Below are 20655 nucleotides of genomic sequence, written 5' to 3' on the forward strand. Positions count from 1 at the left end.
AACACATTCCTTTTACCTAGCGATTTTGGTAGCAGATTCTTCACAAATTCCGCATGATCACCCACATGCAGTATGCTGTAGACACTGGTATTCATTAATTCCTCCTGATTGTAACCCAAGTAGCTGGTCACATTTTCTGACACAAATACAATTCTCCCTTCACAGTTCACAACAAAGAAAAATCCATCCAAAGCCTGCAAAGCCAAAAAAACGATTAAGAGGTTATGGTTAAAAGAGAGAAGAAAAATACACGTATACATTTCTCTACTGAAAAAGAGATTGGAAATATATGCCAACTTAAAAAAAGGGGCACTGAATAGAAGATTTAACATTGCATGTTCTCTGTGGAGGGAACAGGATTTTTAAACAGACTGTACACTCATGTTTCAAGTAGGCATCAATGAATATGTCAAACGTCTTCCTTGGAAAGAAATTTTATGGCAGCAAATGTGAAGTAAATGACTGACCCATTCAGTCAGTCATAAACATCTGTAAACTGTAGGTTAAGACCTGGTGTCTACCCTCAAGGAACTTGCAGTGGGGAGAGAGACATAAGCATAATAAAATACCAGTGAGAAATGCAGTATGAAAGCCATACACAGACTACTCTGTGAGCACAAAGAAGGATACTCATTTGGGGTCGAGGTGGGGGGCAAAGAAAGGCTCCTTACAGACCCTGATCTGAGTTATAAAAGGCATAGTGGAAGAGGGGAGGAGGAATGAGGCAAGAACATTCTAGGCAGAGGAGAGAACATGGCACATAATGGAACAAAAAAGCCATTTGGAGCTGCAGGAGCACAAGGCACAGGCAGGCAGTGAGTCTGGAGAGGTGGACAGGAGCCAAATCACCGAGGGCCTTCTATGCACTGTGATGGAGCCACAGACCTCCAAAAGAAGATGTACATGCCCCAAGGGGACATAATATCCACAGGGGTGCAGGGAAAAGAAGCCGCAATCTCTATTTATAGCATAATCTAAAACATAAGGAAGAAATTAAGCTTAATTAACATATTGACACCCTGGTGCCTCACTCAGTCTAGTCACATATCACAAACCACGGAATCTGAGAGAAGATCCAGAATGCAGAGGTTGACAGCGGTACCTTATTTATTATCTTTCTGTTTATCGCAACATATTACAGTTTACTTGCTATAGAATGTATACAAGCAATAAAAACAAGACCTTTAAAAAGTAGAACATTTATAGAATTTTGTAACAAGACGTAACCACCCTTTGTATCATACAGGGGTTTGCTGGTTACTGGTGGCAAAAGACTTAAGCCATCCAGCAATGTTGATGGGCTACTCATTTTTGTTTTTGCAAAAGGTTAAGTGTCCCAAGTTTGCTGACCTTTTCTATGATGCTGGGTGCTAATGATAATATCCTACTAAGCAGGTATTTTCCAAATAATAAACACACCTAATTTTGTTCCTTCAGGGTAAAGATGAAATTTTAACAATGAATAAAAAATAAACTGCTTTCAAAAAGACACTTATGCTATAGAGACAGCACATGAAAATGGATGTTTTGAAATGTTACCACAGTCATAATTTTGTTGCTGAAAATGATGTACACCACTTATAAAAATTATCTTCTCAGTGTAAAACATTTAGAAACAAAACCTTTTCCCTGTGCAAAATTCTTCCAATAAGAGTTTCAATGGGCTTTAAAAACCTGTGTTTTAAAAAAGGAAAATCCAACTCCTTTTGATTAATTTGGAGAATCACTATTTGAGATCAAAAAAGATGGAATTCAGGGAATTCCCTGGAGGTCCAGTGGTTAGGACTCGGTGCTTTCATTGCCGGGGCAGGGGTTCAATCCCTGGTCAGGGAACTAAGATCCTGCAAGCTGCACAGCGTGGCCAAAAAAAAAAAAAAAATGTTGAAATTTGAAGAAAAACCTTTGCATAATTGGTAGATAGGATTTCAAAATGAGTATCATGACTTAGTAAACTCATCCAATGATATATTTTTCCATTTGTATCTACCTCATTTTTGTGAGGTGTTTTTTACAGCTGATAATTTAAGCCAAATATTAAAATAAACTGAACTTGAAACTACATCTTCAAATCACTGCATCCCAAAGCATTCAACCAAGATTTTAAAAAATAATGAAGTACAGCATTGTTCTCATTAAAAATACTGCTAATATTTTCTTTAACAAGAACAAAAAGAAATAAAACTATTTTTATTCCACCTGACTGTTGTGACTATTTTTCATTTAGTTCATAATGCAAAGAGGAGAGGGATGTGATTAATAATCTAAAAACCTCAACACTAGATAAACCCTTTGGTAAACTATTTTGGATTTAGATGAGCACAGGAAAGCACCCTCATATCTAATTGTTTTCTTAAAGTCAGATTAGCTATAAATTTCATAACAGGTGATCTATATATATATATGTATATATATATTTGTCTGGCAGTTTATATTAAAATAGGGATAACTGAAATACAGACATATTTTTTTAAAAGAAGATCTAAAAATTCTTTAAAATGTTCTTAGCTATTAATTGAATCAGTGTAAATACAATTTAACTTTCTTTTTTCTTTTTGGTCTCTTAAAAGAGTTTAATAAAGAACAGTTTGGGTATAACAAAGTATCATAGTTCAGAGCAAGAAACAGGATTGATATCAAAACACAGGCAAGTAAAAAAACTTGGCCATTTCATGGTGAACCACTTCCAAGGGCCACACCATCCAGCTTCTAAAGCACTACCTTCTTCTATTTTCCATCTAGTTTTCAGGGTGTCCTTTTTAGCTCCTTGCTCTCTGCCTCCCTAGTGACACTGTCTATCTTCAAAGCCACAGTTTCCCTTGCTTTTTTTTTAAAATAAATTTATTGATATTATTTTATTTATTTTTGGCTGCCTTGGGTCTTCATTGCTGTGCACGGGCTTTCTCTAGTTGCAGCGAGTGGGGGCTGCTCTTCGTTGTAGTGCGCGTACGTCTCATTGCGGTGGCTTCTCTTGTTGCGGAACACGGGCTCTAGGCATGTGGGCTTCAGTAGTTGTGGCTCGCGGGCTCTAGAGCGCAGGCTCAGTAGTTGTGGTGCACAGGCTTAGTTGCTCCACGGCATGTGGGATCTTTCCGGACCAGGGCTCGAACCCGTGTCCCCTGCATTGGCAGGTGGATTCTTAACCACTGTGCCACCAGGGAAGCCCTCCCTTGCTTTTTTCACTCTCCATGTCTGTCTCTATGTCTGGAAGTTATCCACTGTCTGCCGAGGGGCTGGGAGAGATTGAGACCCACTCCTGGGATCATCTCTACCCAATCTGAAGACTGTCCAGCAGTGGGCACAGGGCTGGTGGTGCAGACCTCGAGCACCAGCAAGGCCCAGGGATTCACCTGGACTACTCGGTGCAATTATTTTTAAGGCATTTGTGAAATCCAAAGGATTTAAACTTCCTTTGCAGTAGGCCTGGAGTCGCTGCAGTCTCCTGTTTCCACAGACTTTCTGGGACTTCTCCAAGTTCTCCCATTGACTGCACCTGACCTCACTGCCAAGCTGGGAAGTTATTCTAGTAGCTGGCTTCTGGAATATGCAGCTGGTCAGCCTTACAGGGAGTACAGAACTTTCACCAGGTCTCTGTTTGGCCTTGGTTACATGGACTCATCGTTTCCTCTGAGAAGTCTGGGCATCATATTTCTTTTGAGCTTCTCCAGAAAAGGTTGGCTTGGAAAGCAGGATAACAGAGGCTGCCCCACAGTTGCAGAGAGGTCCTGCTGAACTTCTCCTGAGATACAGACAGCCTGTCCTGTGCTAGAAAGGCGTATGTTTTGTTTTTTTTAATTATAAATGAAATATAACTTAAAACTTTTTTTATGTATGAAAATTAAGTAGATAGTCTAAGATCTGCCAAAATCCCACCCCCAAGAGATGGGTAACATTTCAAGGAATCCTTTGAGACTATTCCTATGAATATACAAACATCTTTAATTTCTAAAAGTGTGTCTGATTAATATAACCTGCTAATACTTGTTCTTATCCTACAAGTTTCCCTCATATGTTGTGCATATAATTAACTTCCGAGTGTGCTCCTAGGAAGGAATCTTCCTGTTTCTCCAAGTCCTGACAGCTGGGCTGACACTGAGCTACACACAGGAGATGATAACAAATGCCACTCCATTCTGTACAGCATCATCAGTTAGAGGGGTTTTTCTCTCTACCCAGGATATCAGTCTTTGAAGAGGACCACGTTGGGTGTCAATGCAGGGTTCACACTGGCCAGGGCTTCTCACAGGGCCCTCGCTGTAAATGACTACACAAGCTTCACTAAGTAACACCTAAGTGTCAGTCACTGGACAAAGTTCTGGGAATAAAACACATATTCTCAACAATTTTATAGTCTCTGAAGGGAAAAAAACAAGTACGTGTAGTCACATTGTAGTACAATGGAGGAATTCATAAAGGTTAGGCACAGAGTGAAGCACCCAAATGGGCAAAGGGATGACTGTTGTGGGTAAGGTTTCCTCGGAGGAGGCCACATGACACCTGAGCTGAGGCTTGAAGGACACAGCAGTAACTCGGGTGGGCGAGGGGTGGAAAGAACATTCAAAACAGAGGAAACAGCTCAGAGGTTTAAAAAAAGAAAGAAGAAATCACCTTGTACGTACTTGTCATATTTGTGTTATATTTAACAATAAAAAGTTTTTTTGAAAAAGCTTCAAGGAAAAGCCAAAAAAAAAGAAAGAAAAAAAGGCCACGGGGATCATCTCGAAGGCAATGTTTTTAAGCAGGAGACTGACACGATCTGCTTTAACAAAGATCCTTCTGGCAGGGGGTGTGGCATGTGCACTGGAAGCAAGCAGACAAACTGCAATGCTATTGTGATACTCCAGTTCAAATGCGAGCCCAAATCAAGGCAACGGCAGTGGAAGTGATGGAAGAGAACTCTACAGAGGCAGAACAAACAGCATTTGGTGATCTCTAGCAGCTGTGGGAACAAGCACTTGGGGTGATCCTTCATTAATGACTTTAGGGTTCTGGTAGATAAGTGCCTTTCCCTAACAAAGGGGATTCAAGCGGGAAAAAAAATCTAGTTTTTAACTTTATGACGTTCCTTCTTTTTTCAAACAGGAGATAAAGGGATCAATTATAAACTTAGTTTTAGAAATGTTATATTTGAAATGACTGAGGAACTTTCTGGTAGAGATGTTCAAAAGGCAACAGGATATGATGAAAGGGAAGCTGTGAAAAGAGATATGGGCTAAAGACAGACATTTTTGACTTACAGGTACATACAGTATCATTTACTTTTTGTTTAACTACAATCATCTTTTCCCCTTCCACAGAATATCCGATTTCCTTTGAGGAGTTACTTCTTCCCCATTTAATAAAGTCTCGTGGGATTCTTTTTTTTTTTTTTTTATACTTATACTTTTTTTTTTAAGTTTATTTATTATTTATGGCTGTGTTGGGTCTTCGTTTCTGTGCGAGGGCTTTCTGTAGTTGCGGCAAGTGGGGGCCACTCTTCATCGCGGTGCGCGGGCCTCTCATTATCGCGGCCTCTCTTGTTGCGGAGCACAGGCTCCAGATGCGCAGGCTCAGTAATTGTGGCTCACGGGCTTAGTTGCTCCGCGGCATATGGGATCTTCCCGGACCAGGGCTCGAACCCGTGTCCCCTGCATTGGCAGGCAGACTCCCAACCACTGCGCCACCAGGGAAGCCCCCGTGGGATTCTTAATCAGGCCACTGGGAAACTTCCTCCCTAAATGTGAGCCTTGAGAATTACAAAAAGAACGAACATGGCTGGAACACATTCATTCTGGCAGCCGGGCACTGTCCAGATGGGTCTTTTGAAGAGACCATTCATACAGTTTCTGCTTTCTAGCCTCCATAAGATGCCTTGGTTTCACCTTATTTCTAAGCACAGTTCTGTGGTATCCAAATAGCATCCCAATAAATTCACATTTGCTTAACTTAGTCAGAATTGGTGTCTGTTGCTTCAAATCAGAAAACCCTAATTGGTATTTTACACACACACACACACACACACACACACACACACACACACACACACACACATGAACACATCATATAGACAGAGACATAGATGTTGATAAAACTGTCCAGGAAATGTGCACAGAATAAAAAACAAAAGGAAAAGAGCCAAGGCCAGAACCTTGGGGGATGCTAACATTTAAGAGGCAGGTAAAGAAAGAGAAATCTGAGGAAAAGGCTAAGGAGCAGCCAGAGAGGCAAAGAGATAGTTTTATAAAAGAGGCTCATGAGGAGTTTTAAGGAAGAGGGAAGTGGGTGGTCAACAGTGTCAAGAGCCACAAAGCAATGTAAGGAATGGTATAACATGAGGTAAGGAGGCCTGAACGCACATGCAAGGTATAGGGAGACTTCTGTGACTAAAGCAGAATTTTCTTGTGGAGCAATAGGAAATAAGCAGTGTTAGAGTCAGATAATGCAGAGCTCTGAATAGGAGGTAGAGAAACTTAGACAGCAAAGAACACTGGAGAATGAGGAGCTTTAAAAAAAAAAAAAAGTATAAATTCTAATACCACTCTCTTTTGTTTTTGTTTTGGCCACACCGCACGGCATGTGGGATTCTTAGTTCCCTGACCAGGGATCGAACCTGCGCCCCATGCACTGGAAGCGCAGCATCTCAACCACTGGACCGCCAAGGAAGTCCCACCACTCTCTCTTTAAGTGTGAGGAAATTACCTCCAATACCTTTATTCTTAACTCGTGCTACCTTTTTATGTTTAAGAAAAAGGAGGGGGAAATATATTGAAAATTGTATGGTGAGAATTTCTCACAATATGGTGGATATTTGGTCACCTTCTAGATGTGCAGATCTTCCACCTGAGCAGGCCCCTCTAGACTGATGTCAAATAGAACTTTCTGCAATGATGGAAATGTTCTCTTTCTGTGTTGTCCGATACAGTAGCTACTAACCACATGTGGGTATGGAGCATTTTAAATGTGGCTGGTGAGAATTTTTCTCACCAGACATTCAGCAAAAATGTCTGAATTTTTCATTGTATTTAACTTTGAATAGCCATGTGTAACTATCTTACTGAACAGTGCAGCTCTAGACTGCAGCCTGGATAAGTCAATAAACAATCTCGTGGTGGCTTTTCTACCACTTCTTCTCTTAGCTGCCCTGGATTAGATTTCATAAAGTTTAAGGCAATGAGGCAGGATTGGGAGATACAGAAGAAGGGTTAGAAAAGGTTGTCAATGAAGGCAACTTTGAAGTCTATAAAAGAATTGTATTTTATAGTCTCAGTTTCACATCTGTATAGCTCATAAATAAAAATATTATTAGCTCCTTGAAGTCAAGAACGTAAATACATTTCTATTCTTAGTTTTTGGAACTTCTAATTTGATGTGTGTTTTCATATATGAAAATGCCTAATGACATGTAATTCATGTGTAATGTTGTGTTACAGTTTTCCTTTGATTCATAGTGGTTTTCAGGGTAATAATTTCATCATCTAAAAAAAATGCTTTCTTCTTATAGCAGTTTTGAATGGATGTTTTCCTGTCGTTTTCTGTTCATTTTAAAGTGTTATAGATTTTTCTTACACAGAAATAACAAATGTCTATGTAAATTAAAGCAGTAGTAGTATTCTCTGGCTCCAGTTGTGCTGTTTTCAGTTTGTGGATCATCTATTTGCTCTCCTTATTGATCTCTGTGGTTTCTGAAGAACCTGTGGTAAAACTGGGATTTAAATGACTACCACTTCTCTACAGGAACTCCACAAATCTCAAGGACCTCTATATCTTATACTTTTTCAGTATCTCAAATGGCATTATATGCAGAAAATACATTTCATAAATATTTAATGAATTGAAAGGAGATATAAAGTTCTTAGGCCAGTTTTACACTTAGGGACACTGAGAAGGCAGACAGAACCGCCACAGAAAAACTAGAAGATATGAAGATACTAGTCTACTGATATCCTGCAGAGTAGAGGAGATAAGCAATAAGTGCTAGGATGGGTCAGGTCTCATCCTAGGATGGGAAGGGCCCAAGTGTAACCAAGTAGCAGGATGGGGACAGGAACCAAGGCCGGGGAAGAGATGGGATAGCGGGAAATGAGCCTAAAGTACTTTTCTTTCTTTAACTTATTTTCCTCTAATGGCTTATATTAAAAAATTTAAAATATAGCAAAGTTGAAATAATTTTGTAGTGAACATCTGTATATCCACCACACAGATTCTACCATTAACATTTTTACTATACTTATTTTAACACTATTTCCAAAAGGCAGTCATGTGTCATGCAATCAATTTAAGGGGTTGTGAAAAGAATAAAAACATCAGAGTCCATCACATGTGGTGGCTTTCCCCTCTCCCAGTTATATGTTATACACTCACCCAGAGAGTAGTTTCTATCCAGCTTCAATGGCCAATGTTTTTTATATTTTACAACACTATAAAATATGTGCTCATTCCCCTAATAAAAATCATTAAAACCAACAGCCTAAAGTAACAAAGCGCTTGTATAACTTGGAGGGGAACAAGGAATTTAGGTTTTGAGGGGGAACTTGCTAACAGGAGAGTCAAAAATATTTAGCAGCCTGTTAAAAGTACAGGAATAGAGTTCGGAAAGAGGTTAAAGCAAGAAGTACATATTTGAGAGTCATCTCTAAAGAGATAAAAGATGAAGCAAATGATATTACTTGGGCTAAAAAACCAAGCACTAAATTTTGAGAATGTTCTCACGTTAGCGGTGTTGGTAGAGGGAATTATGGTTCATACAAAAACAGAAGAATAGTTAGGGTAGTAGGAAAAAAATGTATAAAGGAGTTAGAAAATCAAGAGACCTATACAAGTTTGAGTGTTAGGAAGACTTCACCAGAAAGAAGGGCCTTGAGGTAGGACAGGAAAGGAGAATTTATTTTATTTATATAGATATTTATTTTTAAATACATGTATGATTTAAATACACATATTTATATTTAAGTATATGCATGTATATAATAAACATACATATAAAAAAAATAAAATTAGGCCTAGAGATGGAAAAGCCTAATTTGTGGGGAATGAGTGTGTATATATACACACATGTATGTGTTTTTAAACATTCATGTATGAAGAAGGAGTACTTAAGGTGATGAGCCTGCTTGGAAACAAAACATCTGTTTCGAGAACAGAGGGAGGAAAGATTAGATAGGAAAAAAACGGGTGAAAATTACACAGTAATTACAAAGTAATTCAAGATTAAAAGTTCTTCATTTTAAAAAATTTGACAGAGTTGTTAAAATAGTAAGTTCTCTTACAATGTCTACATAAATAGTTAAAAAATTTTGGTCAGGAAAACACCTACTGTAATAAACTGAGGCATCCCTTACTCAAAAGTGAAATTCTACAGTAGAAATTAGCACTAGCTAAATAATTCTAAAAGTTTTATTTTCCCAACTAGTCCTAACTATAATAAAGAAGTAGCAAAGCCAGACAGTTGTCTTCAGTTTTCCATCTGACCATTAGAATGCCTTTATCAAAATTTCTTTTTTTTAACATCTTTATTAGAGTATAATTGCTTTACAACGGTGTGCTAGTTTCTGCTTTATAACAAAGTGAATCAGCTATACATATACATATATCCCCGTATCTCCTCCCTCTTGCGTCTCCCTCCCATCCTCCCTATCCCACCCCTCTAGGTGGTCACAAAGCACCAAGCTGATCTCTCTGTGCTATGCGGCTGCTTCCCACTAGCTATCTATTTTACATTTGGTACTGTACATATGTCCATGCCACTCTCACTTCATCCCAGCTTATCCTTCCCCCTCCCCATTTCCTCAAGTCCATTCTCCATGTCTGAGTCTTTATTCCTGTCCTCTGCCCCTAGGTTCTTCAGAACCATTTTTTTTTTTTTTTAGATTCCATATATATGTGTTAGGATACGGTATTTGTTTTTCTCTTTCTGACTTACTTCACTCTGTATGACAGACTCTAGGTCCATCCACCTCACTACAAATAACTCAATTTCATTCCTTTTTATGGCTGAGTAATATTGCATTGTATATATGTACCACATCTTCTTTATCCATTTGTCTGTCTCTGGGCATTTAGGTTGCTTCCATGTCCTGCCTATTGTAAATAGTGCTGCAGTGAACATTGGGGTGCATGTGTCTTTATGAATTATGGTTTTCTTTGGGTATATACCCAGTAGTGGGATTGGTGGGTCATGTGGTAATTCTATTTTTAGTTTTTTAAGGAACCTCCATACTGTTCTCCATAGTGGCTGTATCAATTTACATTCCCATCAACAGTGCAAGAAGGTTCCCTTTTCTCCACACCCTCCCCAGCATTTGTTGTTTGTAGATTTTCTGATGATGCCCATTCTAACTGGTGTGAGGTGATACCTCATTGTAGTTTTGATTTGCATTTCTCTAATATTAGTGATGTTGAGCATCCCTTCGTGTGTTTGTTGGCAATCTGTATATCTTCTTTGGAGAAATGTCTATTTAGGTCTTCTGCCCATTTTTGGATGGGGTTGTTTGTTTTCTTGATACTGAACTGCATGAGCTGCTTGTAAATTTTGGAAATTAATCCTTTGTCAGTTGCTTCATTTGCAAATATTTTCTCCCATTCTGAGGGCTGTCTTTTCATCTTGTTTATGTTTTCCTTAGCTGTGCAAAAGCTTTTAAGTTTCATTAGGTCCCATTTGTTTATTTTTGTTTTTATTTCCCTTTCTCTAGGAGGTGGGTCAAAAAAGATCTTGCTGCAATTTATGTCAAAGAGTGTTCTGCCTATGTTTTCCTCTAAGAGTTTGATGGTGTCTGGCCTTACATTTAGGTCTTTAATCCATTTTGAGTTTATTTTTGTGTATGGTATTAGGGAGTGTTCTAATTTCAGTCTTTTACATGGAGCTGTCCAGTTTTCCCAGCACCACTTACTGAAGAGGCTGTCTTTTCTCCATTGTATATTCTTGCTTCCTTTATCAAAGATAAGGTGACCATATGTGCATGGGTTTACCTCTGGGCTTTCTATACTGTTCCATTGATCTATATTTCTGTTTTTGTGCCAGTACCATACTGTCTTGATTACTGTAGCTTTGTAGTACAGTCTGAAGTCCAGGAGCCTGATGCCTCCAGCTCCGTTTTTCTTTCTCAAGATGGCTTTGGCTATTCGGGGTCTTTTGTATTTCCATACAAATTGTGAAATTTTTTGTTCTAGTTCTGTGAAAAATGCCATTGGTAGTTTGATAGGGATTGCATTGAATCTGTAGATTGCTTTGGGTAGTAGAGTCATTTTCACAATGTTGATTCTTCCAATCCAAGAACATGGTATATCTCTCCACCTGTTTGTATCATCTAAAATTTCTTTCATCAGTGTCTTATAGTTTTCTGCATACAGGTCTTTTGTCTCCTTAGGTAGGTTTATTCCTAGGTATTTTATTCTTTTTGTTGCAATGGTAAATGGGAGTGTTTCCTTAATTTCTCTTTCAGATTTTTCATCATTAGTGTATAGGAATGCAAGAGAATTCTTTGCATTAATTTTGTATCCTGCTACTTTACCAAATTTATCGATTAGCTCTAGTAGTTTTCTGGTAGCATCTTTATGAAAATTTCTCATGTTCATTATTCACATTTAATTTTGAAATAGTAACAACGGTCAAAATAGTTTCTAAAATAAAATAATTATTAAAAGTTCCTTAAAACTTTACTCTGTTTTACAATTTATTAATTGGATGTTAAAACATAAAAGAAGATAAAGAAAAAAACCAAATTGGGTAGAAAAAAGATTCTGATCACTTTCTGAGTCAATGAGAACAGCTACCTCCAAAAGAAGAGGTCCCAAGGATTCCTTTTCTATCACTCCTTGACTACTCGACGAGATGTCTGACTTCTGTACTTCATCATCAGTTGTTGATTTCTCTGTAACAAAGCAGCAAACAAGTCACATCCAAAAAGAGCTCATTTCCATAATGGCAAGTTTATTAAGACATGAATTCACCTAATTTCAGATTCAAATAATATTTATTCATTATCTAGGCACTTTCACATTAAATCTTAATTATACTCATTTTATGGATAATGAAATTGAGGTTCACAAAGGTTAAATAATGTGTCTCAAATCATATAACTAATAAATGGCAGCAGGAGGATTTGAATTCTGACCAAGTCCAGTGTTCCAACAAATGGAAAAAATGGTGTAAAAATATACAGCTTTTAAAAAAAAGTCTACATCAAAAATTTTTAAGAAATAAGTAAATTGTAAAAGAATAATTATTTCCTCCATCTTTCTCCTTCTCTGATTTGATCAACTGCCATTGAAGAGAGAATGAAGGTATGATTCTGTGAGTCTGCGTGAAATAGCTAACTTTTCACCTTCATGTCATGATGATCTGATTGATAAAACTGCAACTGCTAAATGATTTAGAATTCTTTTGTGTGGTGATGTTGAAAAATCCATCCATCATCTTAAAGCAGCAGCATACTTATATAAAAGTTTCCAATCTGTCAGACTAATTAGCTCACCAAAAAGCAAATACAGTATTATTGAATATAGAGATTTATTTTTTTCACTTTAAAATATGAAATATTTCAAATATTACAAAAAACACAGAAAGTGGCATAGCATACAGTCACACAGCCACCATTCATTTTTCACAGATGTTAACATTATTTGCTTCCAGTCTTTCCTTTTTAAATAAATAAAATGCTACAAATAGAGCTACAGCTCTACCACTATTCCTCCTCTGTCCGTTTTCAGAAGTAACCAGTGTTCTGAGGTCAGCATAAATATTTCTAAGAATGTTTTTATACTTCAACTACATATGCATGATTTTTACAAATATATTATTGTTTTGTGTTTTAATGTTTACATAAAAATATGTAGACTTTTTCAACTTTTTCCACTCAATATTATGTTCGAGATTTAACTATACTGATACATATAAATTTCATACACTCATTTGAACTGCTATATAGTATATGAATAACCCACAGTTGATTTCCTAGTCCCCTACTGTTAGACCTTTTGACTTCTTACAATGCTGTAATAAACTATTTTCAGTATTTCCTCTTTTGCACATTTGTGACAGTTTCTTAGGGTAAATATTAGAAGTGAAATTGCTGGATCACAGGGTCTGTGTATTTTCAACATTACTAAGTTTGACAAATTACTCTCCAAAGAGGTTGTACCACCAGTAACATACAAGGGTTATTGTTTTTCTGTATGCTGACACTTGATATCAGCACAGCTTTTAATTTTTGCGAACCTAATGGGTGTAAAATGTTATCTCATATAGTATTTATAATAACAGCTTTACTGAGCTACAATTCACACAGCATACCATTCATGGATTTAAAACATACAATTCAGTGGTTTTTAGTGTATTCACAGAGTTGTGCAGCCACCATCACAATAAATTTTAGAACACTTTCATCAACCCAAAAAGAAACCCCATACCCTTTAGCAGTCATTCCTCATTTTCTCAACACTCCCAAGCCCAAGGCAACCACCAATCTACTTTCTGTCTCTATAGATTTGCCTATTTTTGACATTTTATATAAATGGAATCATATAATACGTGGTCCTCTGTGACTGGCTTCTTTTGCTTAGTGTAATGTTTTCAAGATTCATCTATGTTGAAGCATTTATCAGTACTTCACTCTTTTTTATTGCTAAATAATATTCCAGTGTATAGGTATACCTCATTTTATTTACCCATTGATCAGTTGATATACTGTTTGCTTCCACTTATTGGCTATTTATGAATAATGCTGTTATGAACATTTGTGTACAACTTTTCATTTCTCTTGGGTATATGCCTGCAAGTGGACTTGCTGGGCCACATGATAACTTTATCTTTAATATTTTGAGAAGCTACTGGGCTGTTTTCCAAAGTGGATGCACAATTTTACACTCTCACCAGCACTGTATGAGGGTTACAATTTCTCCCATCCTTACCAACACTTGTTACTATCTGTCTTTTTGATTGTAGCCACCCTAGCAAGTGTAAAGTGGTCTCTCATTGTGGTTTTGATTTGTATTTTTCTGATGGTTAATAATATTGAGTATGTTTTTCATGTGCTTATTGGTCATTTGTGTATTTTCTTTAGAGAAATGTCTATCCAGAGCCTTTGCCCATTAATTAATTGGGTTATTTATTTTTAAATTATTATGGTATAGGAGTTTCTCATTTAGTTCTAAGATGTACTTCCTTCATCATTTCATGTGTTTCTAACATTAAGACAGGTTTTGTTTCTTAAACAGTTCCAAAAAAACATAAACCATCAAGTCCAAGTACATTAAGTAACTATTCATGAAAAGCACAGCAAACAAAATTTTAGGCAAAACCCAAGGCAGGAGTGGCTATATGACTGGCCTAAGGCATGTGAACAGATGAGACACGCAAGGACAGAGTCTTGTCCTTAAAGGGACAGAAGCATGCCTTCCTGTTTTCTTCTTTCCCTTTCCTGTCATCAGGAACACGTACAGGTGAGCCATGTTTGACCACATGGGTAAGGGCAATACCCTAGGAATGGCACAGCAAAACAGATGGAAGGAATCTGAACCTCTGACACACACCTAGACTACCTTGTTAAAGCCACTGTACTTTGGGTCTCTTGCTACAGTAGCCTTGCCTGTATCCTAACTAATACATTTCATATTTCTCAATAACATGCTTATTTGCTATATCCTGACTGTGCCCATGTTAGACATAATCTATTAACGTGCCATCATAAAAGGTAAGAATTTAACTTACTTACATCAACCATCTAGACACACATACATATCCCCTCTTCCCATCCTCCCAGTATAGTTACAATAATTTTTAGAGCAGTCAGTATTTAGTATATATGTTACTATGGCCATATAAATATAGTTCACAAATGAGTCAAGGTATGTGCTATAATTTACAATTCTGATATTTCATGTTTTAGTTTTTCTGTGAAGTTTGATTCATCTCTAAACTCTCCTCCAGACTAAAAAATTCCTTTCAATTTGGTCAGTCATCATATACTCTATGTGTTCCATTTTTTTCCCCATGGAAATATTCCTCCTAGAGTCCTCTATCCACCTGCTCCCATTGGGACTGGCTACTTCTTTAGTCTGCTGCTTAACTGTAACCCTGGGTCTCCTTCTACCTTTCTTTTGTTAAGATTTCATGGTTTCCCTGGGCTAAGATCCTATGCTTTTCTTTCTTGGTTTACTACCTTGGTCTTGATAGATATTTCTGAAAAAATGTACACAGGAGATAACATTCTTGAGGCTTCAGGTATCTGAAAATGTCTTTATTTTGCACTCATACTTCATTTGGATGAACACAGAATTCTAGGTCCAGGATACTCATTTTCAGTGTTCCTATTTAGAAATCTGGACCCTCCTGAAAGTAATCTAGTATGTGTTTGTTTTTTCCTCTCTCTTGTTTTTTCTTTCTGGTGCCTAGAAATTGTGCATTGGTGTGAGGTTTTTTTCTTTCTTTTTTATTCATTGTGCTGTGCACTACATGGGTGCTTTCCATCTGGAAACCCATATCTCCTAATTCTGAGAATTTTTTGGTTTTTGTTTCTCTGCATTATTTCTTATAATTTCTTCCCTTCTATTTGGTCTGGTTTTTTTTTTTTTTTTTTCTGGGACTAATGATGTGTTATACCTCCTGAACTAATCCTATACATTTCTATCTTTCTCTTGTTTTCCTTTGCTTGTCTTTTTATTTTACTTTCTATGGGATTTCTTCAAATTATCTTTCAACGCTTTATCTTTTTATTCAACAAATATTCATTGAAAGTCTACTATGTACCCAGGAACTGCTACAGGTATTAAGGATACAATGGTGAACAAACAAAAATCCTTGCCCTCATGAAGCTCTAGTGGGGGTAGGCAGGCAATAAACAAATAAAATGTGTAATATGTTAGATGTAAAAAATACTGTGGGGAAAATAAATCAAGGAAGATGTAGAGAGGTGTGTGTGTGTGTGTGTGTGTGTGTGTGTGTGTGCGTGTGTGTGTGTATGTATGTGTGTCTTAGATAGGTTAGTGAGGGACAAGTTCATTGAGAGAAAATATTTGAACCAACACATAAAAGGGATGCAGGAGTGAGCCTTGTGTATATCCAGGGAAGAGAATTCCAGACAGAGAGAACAGCAAGTGCAAATACCTGAGGCAGAGTGTTCCTGGAATGCTTGGGGCAGAGAGTATGAGAAAATAAGGTAATGAGGTAAAGTTTTTTTCAGCTATCCTGATTTTAAGTTCCAATGTTTCATTTTATAGCATCTTATTCTTGTTTCATAGATGAAATATCCTCCTTTTTGTCTCTGAGGGACTGTTTGATGGCTTTACATTTTCTTTTGCTCCCTGCATTGTCTCTGCTTCCTCTGAGTTCCCTTTATTCTGTTCGTTTGCTTGATTTATTCTCTTTTATAAAAAGACTTTCTTCAAATATCTGGATTTTTATTCATATTAAAGAGTGAGGTACTAAAATCCTGACTGGCAGTTGTGTGAAGTGTGGGGACAGAGCAAGGAGCAGATTTTTTCACTTGGGGGATCAATTCCAACTGTCAGTGTCTGTGTATCTTTCCCTTTGGACTGCTCAATTGCCCCAGAGGAATCCTCCCATTTTCAGCTGAGGGAGTATGAGCCAGGCTGTCAGAGTTTCCAGATTGAGCAGGGAAGGTGCCATACAGCCTCTTGTTGGCTATCCCCTCTGCAGACCTACAATACCCATTTTTCCTGTCTGCTAAATCAGTTGTCACTAGACTATCCAGCTCCTAAAATCTTAAAAGCCTATCATCTCAACCATTTAAAACATACTATTTGTTCATAGTCTTTTTAACATTGCTGCTATTAATCTGAAGTTCTTTGGGGTCTATTCCTTCTGTTTGTTATTTGTGTTCTTACTCACTGTAGATTATTTCCTCCTATGTTATATAAGTTTATAGCATAAAATCTCCCTCAGAAGCACTTTTTCTTTGGGAATCTGACAGGGCGAGGTGTGGTTATGTTCCTTCAAAGTGCTTTGCCTTTGTTTCTGGTAGGCAACCCAGGAGTTGTGTGGTGTTGGGTCCCCAGTAAATATGAATAGTATAAATATGAACCATAAAAATAAATCAGGGTTTTCTCAGAGAAGGCTGTTTCCCCCACCCAGAGCCCAGGCAGAGATAAACTTATAACTCAGATGGAGGGACTGTCCTACCTCTGAGTTGCTGTCTTTCAACCCTATGCCAGAGCCTCAGGTCTGATACCACAACTTGTATCTCCTGACTTAATCTGCTATGATACTGGGTCTCATAAACTTTCAAGGCAACCAGTTCTCAAGATAACTTAATAAGCCACTTTGTTGTAAAAGAAGGGTCTCAGATTCATATTCTAAAATAAATAGCATCTAAACAAAAATGTTCCTTTAATAAAATTAAAAAATTGAATGCAATTTCTTAATGATAAAAAATAAAATCACATATTGTAAATGTCTTAATAACAAAGCACACAGTCACAGGGGTTTTTTTGTTCATTTTTTTACCTTGTTCCATTCTCTTCATTAGCTGTATCTGATCGACTGTCTTCTTCAATATCTTGCATTTGTCTGGTTTTACACTCAAGCTGTCAATGTCACTGATGTTGGCAGACAATAACTCGGCTAGCTCTTCTAAATATTTATTTTCTTGCTCCCTGCGCCTCTTTTCAGTGCTGTTACACAAAGGAAATCCAGTTACTGTACTTTCTACCACCATATTTCCTTCTCTGATAAAGTATTTAATATTTACATATTGGCAGAGATTCCTGTTTTTATCCAGAATATAAAACCAGATTTAGAAAACAATTTAAAATTGTATCTAAAAAACAAATATTACAAAATACCAAGGTACAGAAAACAATTCTGGCTAAAAAACATAAAGAGAATGACTGCTATCACAGATGTATTCCCTCAATGATGTATATACATTGAATATTTCAAATAAATACTAGATATCAAAAAGCAGACAGTACATATACTAGCTGCATTTGAAATTATTAGATGTTCGAAATAATAATTCCTTAAAATAGAAAATCTGAATTTTCAAATAAGTTTGTTGTAAATTAAGCAGGCATACTACACCAGAGTTCAAATAAATTATAATTAGAAATCTGATAAAGTCTTGATTCTTATAATGTACTTAAAATTATAACCCCACACCCATCAGGTGGGCAAAAAGTTAAAGTGCGGAGAATGCAAGAAAAAGGGAACTCTCAATGCTTATCATTTAAAGAACAATGTGATAATTACCCCGTTAACATAAAAATGTACACAGATCCTAAAGAAACTCTTCCTAAAACAGGAGGTGTGTACGAGGATGTTCATGTTCACTGTAGTACTACTGGCTGTAAGAATGAAAATTTGTAACAAAATGGTTGTTTACCCATAGGAAATGTCTATCTGTAGGGAAACAGATTTCTCAAATACGGTATATTCGTGTAATACAATACTTATCAAAAGTTAACAGAACTGAATAAATCTATTTATCTTTATGTCTAAAGATCCATGCTGAAAAGTATACTGTAGAAAAATACACATAGTATTATATAATATATAAATTTAATAAACATTCTATATTGTTCACAGATACTTATATATGCATAATCATTAAAAACAGATTGAAAAAAAAACATTAGAGACAAATCAATTTTATCATTAATCATCTTACTACTTTTATTTGAACAAAACTGCAAATACGTGGTTTATATGTGGTGGGTATACATCGTTTCCTAGTCTCTATTCTTTTATAGGTTAAAAAATTTTCCCCAAATAAAAATTTAAAGTAAAATACAATAGTTTTATCTATTTATTCTTAAATTAAGAAGGACTGACATATATAGAAATAGACAAGAACATTAACTCTGACAACACAAACTGAATTGCATCTTGATATCAGCATTCCTCCTAGCTTCTGGACACTTACCTATGATTATGAGTACTTAGGTTATCATCGCTCAGTAACAGTTCTCTGAACTGATTAAGAGAAGTAGTCACTTTTCTTTCCCCAACCTGAAGCCCTGGCACTCTCCTGTAAAAATTCTTTCTTTGTCCCCCCATGAGAAAAAGCATGTAATCCAATGACAGAAGAGACTTTTGCCATTTGACGCTCTACATCAATGATTATCAACTGGGGGCCATATTGCTTTCCCTGTCCCCAGGGATATTTAACAATGTTTGGAGACTTTTTTGGTTATCACAACTGGTAGGACATTTTGGTTATCATAACTGATATAAAGATGTTATTTGGCATCTAGTGTGTAGAAGCCAGGGACCCTGCCAAACATCCTACAATATGCAGGATAGCTTCTTGCCCACAATGTCAACAGTGTGGAGGTTGAGAAACCTTGCTCCAGATCCTTGAAGGTGAATGGAATAAAATCCCCACTCTTCTCTCAGGTAGGAAAGCTGCTGTTTTGATCTGATTGAGGTTCCTTCTCTATCTGGCATTTATTACAGTCTCCTTAGCAATAATTCTCTTTTGCCTATTTGATGACCACATTCCTTATTAACAACAAATATTTAATTCCACAGATATTCATTCTTTAAAATCCTGATATTAACAATTTTTTTCTTTGTTCCACTAATACCATAATATACTGAAATAGCAGTTAAAGATGTACAATGGATTCATTTATTCATTTGAATATTAAATATTTTCTGTGTCCTTACTATATATGTTAAACATTGTGCTAGGAACTAGGGATAAAATGGTGAGTAAGGACAAAGTTCTTACCAAATGGTAGCTTAGCCTGTAGTAGAGAACTCATGAAATAAGCACACAAACTAATATAAACCTGAAATTACGGATTATAGCTATAAAAATACATGTGAAATAGATACAAATGGGGGAGATTTGACCTAATAGTTAATGGAAGGAAGAGAAGGCTCCCTTTAAGAAAGTAATGACTAGGGCTTCCCTGGTAGCACAGTGGTTAAGAATCCCCTGCCAATGCAGGGGACAGGGTCTCGAGCCCTGGTCCGGGAAGATCCCACATGTCACGGAGCAACTAAGCCCGTGAGCCACAACTACTGAGCCTGCGCTCTAGAGCCCGCGCGCCACAACTACTGAGCCTGCGTGCTACAACTACTGAAGCCTGCGCGCCTAGAGCCCACGCTCCGCAACAAGGGACACCACCACAATGAGAAGCCTGTGCACCACAACAAAGAGTAGCCCCCGCTCACTGCAACTAGAGAGAGCCTGCATGCAGCAATAAAGGCCCAATGCAGCCAAAAATAAATAAATTAAATAAATAAATTAAAAAAAAAAAGAAAGTAATGACTAAACTGGTATTTGGAGAATGCATAGGTGTTGACTACAGGAAATCTAGAGGGAGCAAGCTGGTTGAGGGAGCAGCATGTGTAAAGGCCCTGGGGAAGGAAGAGAACATGGTAAGTATGAGGGACTCAGAGAAGGCTGGTAAACTTGGAGTAGATGAAGCAAAAGCTCTAAAGTGAAATGAAAATGACAATGACAATAAAGTGACAATGAAAATGATAAAGCAGCTCTGCCAGAAACAGACTAAGAAAAAGAGTGTTCCTACCTTGATGCCAGTGTGTCACATGGCGATCCTTTTCTCTTATGTGAGTCTGGGTTAGCAGGGTCAGATGAACTGTCCCCAAGGCCACTCATGTTGAAAAACTTCACACCTAAAAAGGAAGGAAAACAATAAGAAATCTACCCTAATGAACTATCCAACTCTATGGGAATAGGAAGCTCCCTTGTGTTA

At 37.2% G+C, this 20655-nt stretch overlaps 1 protein-coding gene across 12 annotated transcripts in view; it reads right to left on the minus strand.

Moving 5' to 3' along the window:
- The window catches only part of NCOA1 (nuclear receptor coactivator 1), a 259310-nt gene that overhangs the window by 82137 nt on the left and 156518 nt on the right, over positions 1-20655 (minus strand). For all 12 annotated transcript variants that reach the window (XR_014234946.1, XM_082357422.1, XM_082357413.1 and 9 more), the window contains 4 exons: positions 20470-20575; positions 17435-17601; positions 11746-11843; positions 17-194 (listed from right to left, as the gene is read on the minus strand). Coding sequence is in view for 11 of the 12 variants with exons in the window: in XM_082357422.1 (XP_082213548.1) it covers positions 17-194; positions 11746-11843; positions 17435-17601; positions 20470-20558 (532 nt within the window). In the remaining variant the exon portion in view is untranslated. The remainder of the gene's footprint in view (positions 1-16; positions 195-11745; positions 11844-17434; positions 17602-20469; positions 20576-20655) is intronic.

The sequence above is a fragment of the Balaenoptera borealis genome (assembly GCF_965194805.1).
Source record: "Balaenoptera borealis genome assembly, chromosome: 15".
Classification (NCBI taxonomy): Eukaryota; Metazoa; Chordata; class Mammalia; order Artiodactyla; family Balaenopteridae; genus Balaenoptera; species Balaenoptera borealis.